The 10,730-nt window shown below is 35.9% G+C and overlaps 1 protein-coding gene and 1 pseudogene across 2 annotated transcripts; one reads left to right on the top strand and one right to left on the bottom strand.

Moving 5' to 3' along the window:
- The first annotated feature begins 1,133 nt into the window (after positions 1-1,133).
- LOC147275094 (DNA-directed RNA polymerases II and IV subunit 5A-like) lies at positions 1,134-3,446 on the top strand. Its single transcript, XM_086227394.1, has 5 exons — positions 1,134-1,273; positions 1,653-1,861; positions 1,937-2,116; positions 2,601-2,714; positions 3,060-3,446. The coding sequence occupies exons 2-5, from the start codon at positions 1,661-1,663 to the stop codon at positions 3,183-3,185; spliced, it is 621 nt and encodes a 206-aa protein (XP_086083520.1). The 5' UTR covers positions 1,134-1,273; positions 1,653-1,660; the 3' UTR covers positions 3,186-3,446.
- An 890-nt stretch (positions 3,447-4,336) lies between these two features.
- Positions 4,337-5,906, bottom strand: LOC147275093 (cyclin-U4-1-like; annotated as a pseudogene). Its single transcript, XR_015119651.1, has 2 exons — positions 5,557-5,906; positions 4,337-4,622 (listed from the first exon to the last, which is right to left on the bottom strand). The product of XR_015119651.1 is annotated as a cyclin-U4-1-like (transcript).
- Between the last annotated feature and the right edge of the window lie 4,824 nt (positions 5,907-10,730).

The following is a 10,730-nucleotide window of genomic DNA, read 5'->3' as shown; positions in this document are numbered from 1 at the left end:
TAATAAATTCTAGAAACATATTGGTTTAAGTAGTATTTGTGATAAATTCTTATATTCAACAAAATAAAAAGAAAGGTTTTAACTTTAAGGTAAAAACAATTCTCTAAAGCGTAGAATGTATCTTTCTAAAAACGCTTATTTACTATTTTGCCCCCGAAAGTAATTTCTCATATAACTTCACCCCTTAAGGTTTAATTTGTATTACATTACTTTCTGAAATTAATTCTCGTGTTTCACTTTACTCATTTCCGTCTATTCTAACAAACCCATCATTTAAAATGATGAACTATTATGGGCAAAATTGTAATTTCAGTCATCTAGCACCAAATTTTTATTTTTTTTCAAAAAGCTCCATTTCCATTCCTCCTCCGAGGCCCCCCTCCTGAGCCCCAGCACCTAGCCTTGCCACTTACCCAACCTAACCACCAAACCAACGTCGGTGCTGCCCCCACCTAGCTCCATCTCACCTAGCGTCGTCCCCCACCTCAACCTTGACTTACACCTTCCCTCTTAGTGAGCCATGCCCCACCTCCTTCCCCCAACCCCAACCCCGACTTCCCTCCCCCTACTTAGTCCCGACCCATCTTCTCTCACTCACCCAGCCCCAACCCTACCTCCTTCCCCAACCCCAACCTCAGCCCTGCCCCACCCCCACCTAGCCCCATCGCACCCCCTTCCCCCTAACTTTCTCTTTGCCTCTCCTCTCTCCCTCTTAAAAGACCCACATCTCTCCTCTTTCTCTCCCGCTAGTGATGAAGAAGATAGTCATTTAGCTAGGGGTGCTCGGGTGGGAGGAAGGAGATAGAGATTTTTGTTTTTGATGATTTAAAGTTTTAATTTTTTATTATTTATTTTTACATGTGGCACTTACATATGGTCTAAGTGTCCATGACATGTGGAGTCTGTGACTGGAATTACAATTTTACTCATGTCAGCTCAGCATTTCAAACGGTGGGTTTGCTAAAATTGACGGAAATGGGCAAAATAGAACATGAGAATTAGTTTTAGGAGATAATGTGATATATAATAAATTTTAAGAAATGAAGTTAGATTAAAAGTAGGGCGAAATAATAAATAAACTTCTTCCAAAATAGGAAAACAATAAAAAAAAAAAAAAAAAACGAAACGAAACACACTGCACCGAGGATCTAGAAATAATATCAAAACCCCACAACACACAAAAATAGAGCAAAAGAAGAAGAGAGCTGAACCCAGAAACCCTAGACGCCATAGAACTGTAAGAGCAATTGGCGCAGTCGCGATCTTCAAAAAGGTTTGTTTCTTTGTTACCTATTATCACTATACCCCCCGCCCCCCTCTCAATTTCTCTTTATTAAGTGGTCGCTCCATTGTTTCATTTCCAATCTCGTTCTCTCTACTGGTTTCTAAGGCTTCTAGTCAATAAAGACCTTTTTTTTTTTCCTGTGGGAAAATTGATGGTTCTGTTGAATTTGTTTTTAATAAAGTTTGACTTCGTTTATGTTTGGCTGTTATTTGATTTAACTTACCAATTTCTCAATTTCAGTTGTATGGAAATGCAACTTTTTGTAGCTACATATGTAAACATGGGATTTGTAGTCATATTTGCGAAATTGAATTTATCATAACCCCAGAATCTAACAAAGAAGCTGGCTTTTTTTTTAATGTATCAGAAACAAAGATGGTTTTACCAGAAGAAGAAATCACAAGGCTTTACAGAGTTCGAAAAACAGTGATGCAAATGCTGAATGATCGGCATTACTTAGTTGTTGATTCTGAGATCAACATGACAAAAGAACAGTTCAAGGACAAATACGGAGAGAACATGAAAAGGGAAGACCTTACGGTCAACAAAGAAAAGCGAAGTAACAGATCTGAGCAGGTATTTCACTGATGCTTTTTGTTGCAGTAGCAGTAGTATTGTCCGGCCTCTAATTGTTGGTTCTTAGTGTGGCAGATTTATGTCTTCTTTCCTGACGAACCAAAGGTTGGGGTCAAGACAATGAAGAATTACATGGATCGCATGAAATCGGATAATGTGTTCAACGCAATCTTGGTTGCTCAACAAAATCTGACTCCCTTTGCACGGAGCTGTATGAGTGAGATGGCTTCAAAATTCCACTTGGAGGTTTTCCAGGTAAAGTTCATTGCTCTGTTCTTGAAATCCTGTGAATGCCATGATAATCTTTTAATTCTTACCTATGGAAATGTAAGGTATCACTGTATCAGAAACGTTTGTTTTCTTACTTGGGGAAGTTTAGCATTAGAAACATGTGGGATATACACAGACAGACGTCTGTTGCATTAGGCTGCTTATTTTGTTTCTATTCCAAGGGCCTCTGACAACCCCAACTGACAATTCCAACAAATTGAAACCAAGTCCAGGTTCCAATATGTTGCCTGAACTAGGTTTTTCATCAGGAATTACATTGATTTACCTTTTTGTGGGGTACAGCTTCGGCTTGGCATGAAGATATTCCTTGTTTGTTTATTTTTCATATATAAATATTGGTCTCACCTTAGTCTGTAGCGACAGTAATAGCAACATCAGTTCTTCTGAATGCATTTTTTGCAAACTTGGAGGATATTAAAGTTTTCTTAAATTAACTCTGCTGATTCAGGAAGCGGAATTGTTGGTAAATATTAAAGAGCATGTTCTAGTTCCTGAGCATCGGGTGCTTACAGATGAGGAAAAGAAGACTTTGCTGGAGAGGTATACTGTGAAAGAAACACAGGTCAGTAGTGTGCTGAACAATGTTAATCTTGCATTTAGGAAATTTAGATACTACATAGCGCATGCCATGGTCTCATATTTAGATGTATACACACTAACATGTGTTACAAGTCTAGCCACTTCACTATTTAATTGTTCTCAGGGTGAACATATTAACTTCGGAGTTGCTTAATGTGTCTTTATACCCTCCAAACTGTTATAGCAAACTGTTGTTTTTTCTCTTTCTCAAGATTGGGATGTTTCATGTTTGTGTTTCAAACACATCTTTGATTTCTTTTCTGTGGCAAACCAAACCGATTCGGATACTTACTGTTTCTTGTATATTTTTTGGCTGGATGGAGTTCAGCTTCCCCGTATTCAGCTGGGTGATCCAATTGCAAGATATTACGGGCTTAAGCGGTCACAAGTTGTGAAGATAATCCGGCCAAGTGAGACTGCAGGACGATATATCACCTACCGTTACGTTGTTTAATTACTTTTATTGTTCGTTGAAACCTGTCTTGCTATTGTTCCATATATAATTGTGTCGGAATGGAAGGTACCTCAAACGTGAACAGTCTTTGCAATGCATAATTTTTTTTTTGGGTCAATTAAACTGCCCCCCTGTAGTTTAGGTGGAATTTCACTTGGGTATCGGATGTTCAAAACATTGTAATGTCAAATCTAAAGTTTTGAAAAATTGCAATGTCAAACCTCCCTAAGATTTTCTGTTAAATGATCTGTTTTCTACTTATATGGTGTATGTGGACGTCATTTTTATTCTGACATAAAGAAGCTCAACTTTTTACTAGCTATGCAACAGACATGTTCCAGTTGATTTGGGTGCCTGGAGTAGTAGATTTTGTTTCCAACATAAAGAAACATGTCCAATATTTGCTTCTCAGTTTTTTATGTCTTTTTTAGCAAAATTACATGTAAAAACCCATGATCATTTTGAAGCTATCCACATCCAACCTACTAGTCTACTTTCCACCTCACTACCTATCCATAAATAATGTTATCTTATAACATACTCAACTCGATTAACAAGAAACTATGAAGCTTACAACACTGCTGCACGTACAACCTCTTGCCAGCCAGTCAAATTTTACGACTCAGTGCTAACTTTCCTATAGTTTGGCTACTAGGAATTAATCTCTCTCTCTCTCTCTCTCTCTCTCTCTCTCTCTCTCTCTCTCTCTCACTCACTGTCTATACCAAATATAACAATAAAATAGGGCTATGTGCCTCTGTGTACTGTATTCTTTGGTTCACCTGACCTACCCACGTCACCAAACAAGCTTTACACTCACCCCTCATACTCCTTCCAAATTGTGACAAAGTATGAGCACATTGCCACGCATGCCATCAATTTATGCATTTGTGGCAACCATAAAGGTTAAAGGAATCCTAACATATATGGATAAGAACAAGTATCAACCAAGAAGCCATTTACAGGCTTTGTTTTCCAGACTGAAAAGTCAAGACTCATCTGTACATTCCAAATAACTACTACTACAAATACAAAACCCAAAAAAAAAAAAAGAGTACACAAAAATCTAATGCTCATTGTGCCAACCAACATATAGGAAGAGTACAAAAGTGACTACCTCATCAACTACTTTTTGGGACACCCTCTAAAGGTTAAACAGCTAGGCTAGCTAGCTGCTGTTGCTGATGGGAGGGTTCATCCACATCAAAGCACAAGTGGAGCTTTAGTGATTTTTCTAGAGTAAGAGAAGAATCTACAGAATCCAGAGGAGGCTACGAGAGCAGCATCTCTCTTTGCAGGTAGGAACAGTAGGTGGTGAAGGTGGTGGGAGTCACATTCAAGTTGAAGCTCAAGCCAAATAGGAAATCCACTTCAAGAAAATTCATCTCTCTTGTGCCGATTCCTCCAACTTTTGCATAATAAGCATTGTTGTAGTACCTGAACATTAGAGCACAGATATAAAAATGGAAATTAGTTAATTCGTACATACATATTTGGGGATCAACCAACAGGTCCAACAGGTCCAACAGCAACAAAATAAAATTACATAAATACTTATCACATGAATGAAATCAATGAAATATCCCAACATGTCAATTAACTTTTTAATTGGTGGCTAGGCTAGATTGGGCATATGATGACCACAGGAATACAGGATCCAATATATCTTCATAAAGTTATTGACTTCATATAATTTATAAAATTTACTTAATTTTGTCATCATGTGCACCTTGGTGGACTCTCCATATATATAGGGAAGCCAGGGTATCACATGGCTGGCCTTAGTTGGATATCCAGTTAAGCAAGGAATCAAATTTTTTCTCTGAGGTAAGAGCTTCCAATTTCTTCAGAGTAATTATAGAGTTTTCTCAAATTATGAAGAAACAATAGCACAGGGATTAACCAAACCCAGATCAGAAAATAGTGAGAATTACAGTGCAGAGGGCTTAATAAGGAAAAACCCATCAGAGAAAATAATTCATATTTTTCCATCCACACTCATGCATTGAACATAATCAAAAAGTTGCACGATTAGATGAAATTACGAAGAAACCAATGCCAGAAATGAAACAAATCCAGATCAGAAAACAAGACCACTATAGCACAGAGACCTTAATAAGATGAAACCCATCAAAGAAAAATCCATGGAGCTCATAATTTTCCATCTACACTCATGCATGAAACAGAATCTAAAAGTTGCATGATTACATGAACACAATGCAAGTCAATGGCCACCAAAACAAAATGCAAAATCTTTGAATTCTCCCAAAATCTTTCTAACCAACTCAAAGGCCAAAAGCTCAAATCCAAGATTTCCCAATTCAGTTCATAAGATAACAAATTCATTGCTTCAACTCCAATTAATACTTACATATCATCCATGAATTTTGCAGCCACCATGACACTAGTAATCAGCAAGCGATGAACGTTGAAGGAATTGATTGGCAACAAGGGTTGCCTCTGAGCAAAACGATCCAGATAAACATATGCAACGATTAAGCAAGAGGGGCTGCAATTGGCATACTTGAAAATTCTCTCCAGGTAGCTCTGAATGGAAATTGTGGGTCTGCTTAGACCACGGAAGACTGAGACTATCTGTGGTTGGAATTGGGAATTGAGGTCGTTTGATTCAGCCACCCTTTGAACCAGAGAGGAGAGAAATGTGATGATCTTGGTCATCACCACTGGGTTCTCTAGCTCTGCCATTGATGATGAGCAAAGTTTTGGTGCTAAAGTGTTTGAATTTTTGTTGGTGCTTTATGCTTATGTTGGGCTATATATAAGGGAAGTAATCAATAACATTTTTTATTTTTTATTTTTTAGTTGGGAGAGAAGTAAGTAAGATGAAAAATGATATATGTGAAAGAAGAGCAAAACCACCACATTTAAAACCAAAAGTAAAAATTATTTGAAATTGCTTGTAGTTTTTATTTTATCAATCATTCTATGTAATTTTTCATAGCAAAAATGCTAGTTAATAGGTATTTCTTATAACCAAATTACCAAAATAGCCTCAGAAATTTGAATTATGACTTTATATATCCCCATTAGTTTTGTGGGATTGTGATGCTTAGTATAGTCTCATTTTGACTCAGATGTACTGGATTTTGAGTTGGGTAATGATTTGTTTTCTTTTGTTTTCTTCCTTTAATTTCAAACCTCTTAAGGAGGGAATAAAGATGGATTAATGGTGTAAATAATGTCTTTTTCTACAACTGAATTTGGGGTTTTCAAGTGATTTGGTGTGACAACAATGGAGAGGACATGCCACACCCATCATGTAATTACATGTGAGAAAATTGTGATTGCAATATGAGGGTCCCAGGTTCCAGAGATGTTGCATCTTTGCATGTGTTGGGATTCCATACAATTGGGTGGGAATGTGGGATAACATGGATTTGCTCCAAATATATAAATATGCTGCTTTTGCTCCAAGCAATAAGAATACTCAAAATATGAGACGGATTACAGAGAAACTAATGCAAAGCTAAGCTGCCATGCAGCTGCAAGACCGCACCAAGACATGGGTTGAGACACAGCTTATGGCTGCCTATATGGGACTTCAGTTGGCATCAGATTTGGGTTTTCAACGGATTATTTTTTACTTAATTGTTTGAAAGTTTCACAAAACTTAATTATTGGGCCACGTCAATAGTTAACGACTCTTTTAATGGAGGGGCTAGTGAAAAAATGAAATTGCTGAAAAAATGAAATTGAGGTATCGAGAGGACACTTTTTAAAATTGGAGTATTCAGTTGCAAACTGCATAATATTTGAGGTATTCAAATGTAGTTTATCCATAGTTTAATATTTATATAATTTTATTTCTCATATGATTGTAAATTTGTGATATAATGTTTGTTAATATATTTCAAAAGACAGAAAGAAAACAAAAAAATATTTGAAAAAGAGTTTCGAGACCTTGCCTACCTACTAATGGAATGGAAAAAAGTAGAGCTAGGAATCTTAAATTTAGATCCTTAATTATTTATTATTATTTAATTAATTTATACATGACTTATGCTAATAATTATTTATTTCAAAAAAATAAGGGTTTTTTTTTTTAAAGTCCATTTTTAAAAAATTTACTATTCATCCGGCCCAAGCTACAGTAAAATACTGTAGCGACCCACTTTTTAAAAACCGATGCTACAGTAACAGCGCTACAGTGTTTTTAAAATGCCATTTTTCCCTTTTTTTTTTCCATTTAAGTACCAATTGGTACATAAACTACCCAAAAAAAACAAATAATAATTTATGTATTTTCATGTCATAAAACATGTTAAATAATAACCAATATAAAATACAAAAAATCAAGATGAGACATCCATAATCTTTTACGTTTTAATAATAAATATAATTGTTACTATCGAATAGTAACAATCATCTATTGCTACTGCCGGGCAGTGGCAATCAAGTATTATCATTATTTGATAATAACAATAACTTATTGCTACTGTCTGGCAGTAACAATCAGAAATTGTTATTATTTGGTAGTAACAATACCTATTGATACTGTCTTACAGTAACAATCACCTATTGAAGATAACTAATATATCTTGTTATCGTTATACAATAACAATCACCAAAATTCAAATCATAGAAAATTACAAAATTCAGAGAGTAACAATCACCTGATTGCTACTGTCACACAGTAACAATCACTTGATTGCTACTGTCACACAGTAATCTTTTGTGTTTTAATAATAAATATAATTGTTACTATCGAATAGTAACAATCACCTATTGCTACTGTCTGACAGTAATAATCACATATTGCCACTGCCTGACAGTAATAATCACCTACTGCTAATAACAATCACATATTGCTACTGTCTGGCAATAACAATCACCTATTGCTATTGCCTGGCAATGACAATTAAGAATTGCTACTACCTGGCAATAACAATTAGGAATTACTACTACCTGCCAGTGGCAATCAGGTATTGCTAACAATCACCTATTGCTACTGCCTGGAAGTAATAATCAGATATTGTCCAATGTTACCTACAATTCATCCACTCAAAATTATGTCTACAAACACCACTTTTTAACGCAGCAACTAAGCATCAACAAACATTTTTAAGGAAAAGTCAATCGTAACCCCACTTACATATTGCTACTGACAAACAGTAACAATCGTAACTCCACTTACATATTGGCTATAAAATAACATTTTAAATAACAATCACATTACTGTATAACCCACTTACATATTGCTACTGACAAGCAGTAACAATCGCAACTCCACTTACATATTGGCTATAAAATGAATATGACATATTCTACTAACATAACTAAGATGCACGACATAACTATAAATGATTTGAACAATATATAAAATTTCCAGTAGTACATCTTTGATTCCTACTTGAATTGCCACCTAAACAAATATAGGCATGACCCCAGAATTCTAGTCAATAAAAAGTCAAGAGAAACAAACCTCCCCTGCAATTGAAACACAAACAATGAATTACTCAATAATGATAATGAAACACTAATATACAAGTAGTTACACAAACCAATATCTTGCACCACCCGTGTATATATATATATATAGTTATATATATACCACAATTACGTACACTAATTAATAACAAAATCGATATATTAGTCACCAGTTCTTCTGTTCCCTTTGGACCTGTCATAAACTCCATGACTTTCCCACCTGTTACAATATTATATACATATGTTAAAAACCAAAATTAATTTCATTGGAAGAAAAACAAGAAACGAAATTATGAACCCATTTTTGTTTTGGAAATTAAAGTAGTTTAATTTCATGACTTTTGGTTGATTCATTAATTTGTGATGAGAAATTCCTTACTTGGGTGGTGGGTAGTTTCTAGGGAGGATCCTCCAAAAGACTGCATAAATCCACTGAGAGTTGTCATGAATGCACAAGCTTCTGAGGGTGTGTTGAAGCAGATGACTCACTGCTATTGGGCTCAGCTGCTCTTCTTCCATCACACTGCTACTCACTCACACTAGCTACTTTCTTACTTACTACAAATATATGTTTAGCCAATTAAGCTTCCTGATCTCAATCTTTAATTTCTCTCCTGATGGATCTTCCAATCTCTATATATATCTCTACCTAGCCTACTTGTATTGCCACCTAAACAAACATAAGCATGACCACAGCATTCTAGTCAAGGAAAAGTCAAGAGAAAAAAACCTCCCCTGCCATTGAAACACAAACAATGAATTACTCAATAATGATAATGAAACACTAATATACAAGTAGTTACACAAACTGATACTATAGATAAGTAGTTACACAAACTACAAGAACAGAAGCTAATGCTACGTTCTACCTTTTAGAAACTCAATTCCTCAACATCATTTAATAATCCATTACTTTTATTGCTTAGCATACAAACCAATCAGTGGAGAGAGAAACCCCAAAATCTGAAATTGGAGTGCCAAAATCTAAAATTGGAGTCCTAAACCTGAAATTGGAGTCCCAAAATCAGAAACCCCAATTCAGTCCCCAATTCAGTGGTAGCGTAGGCCATGTTTCCAAGCTAAGCTAAGAGAGAAAAGAGATATAGAGATAGGAAGAGAAAGACATACTTGTGAGGTGGGGAGTGAGGAAGGAGGTCGATCTGGAGCTGCGGCTTCTGCTACCTCTTTCTCAAAGCGAAGAGAGGATCATCTTCGTGGTGGTTTGCCGAAGAAAGGCACCGAGATCGATCCAAGCAGGGGCAACGATTGTCCGATCAAAGACGGCAACAATGGTGAGTCGCCGGAGAAGGGAGCAGCGGCAAAGCTTGCAGACAGAGAAAGAGAGGGATCGAGATGGAGATAGACGGAGAGAAAAGAAGGAGACGGAGAGAGAATGACGGAGACGGAAGAGAGGACCGGGTTGGTATAAATTGGGCTTCTTTCAAATACCAAAAAAAGACCTGGGTCTTAAAAGTAGTGAAAGCCCAATTTTGGGCTTTATAATCATTTACTTAAAAAATAATGTTATACTTACCATATTCTTATACAACATTTTTATACCATCTTATGTGTCATTATTTTATTGGACATAGTTTTTCTTTTTCTTTTTGGATTTTTATTTTTATTTTTTAGTATCCAATATATGAATGACATGTAAGTTGCCACATAAGGTGATATGAAATTATGGTATAAAAATGTGGTATATCTACCATACCACTACTAATTTCAAAATAAATAAAACATGAACACATATAATAACACTATCACTTGATATACAAATTTCAGGTTCCTATCATAAAATCCAATCCTGCCCATGTCGTTGCAATTTGTATGATCGTGTGTGTGAAATCATCTTTCTAAACTACATTGAAATCCAACCCTAAAGCTTAAAAAATGGTCAACAGTCAACACAACAGAACTTGAGGCTTGGCCTGTCGGCTGGATGTGAAATTCATCACTTTGTGTGCTTATTTATTTTTGTTTGGTCGGTCACTTTGTGTGTTGGCACGTTCAAGTCCCATTCCCATATATCCATAATCCATTTTTGACAAAGCCTGTCCAAATCATTAGATTTGCAGAGTTATAAAAATAGATATT

Source organism: Dryas octopetala, chromosome 9 (genome assembly GCF_963921425.1).
Source record: "Dryas octopetala chromosome 9, drDryOcto1.1, whole genome shotgun sequence".
Lineage (NCBI taxonomy): Eukaryota > Viridiplantae > Streptophyta > Magnoliopsida > Rosales > Rosaceae > Dryas > Dryas octopetala.
This window is presented reverse-complemented; position numbering and strand designations above follow the sequence as displayed.

Excerpts from the sequence above, each read along its gene's own strand:
- LOC147275094 (XM_086227394.1), top strand. The coding sequence starts at position 1,661 with ATGGTTTTACCAGAAGAAGAAATCACAAGGCTTTACAGAGTTCGAAAA. Across the intron at positions 2,117-2,600 it reads TCCACTTGGAGGTTTTCCAG|GAAGCGGAATTGTTGGTAAA; the intron begins GTAAAGTTCATT and ends CTGCTGATTCAG. Across the intron at positions 2,715-3,059 it reads ATACTGTGAAAGAAACACAG|CTTCCCCGTATTCAGCTGGG; the intron begins GTCAGTAGTGTG and ends GATGGAGTTCAG.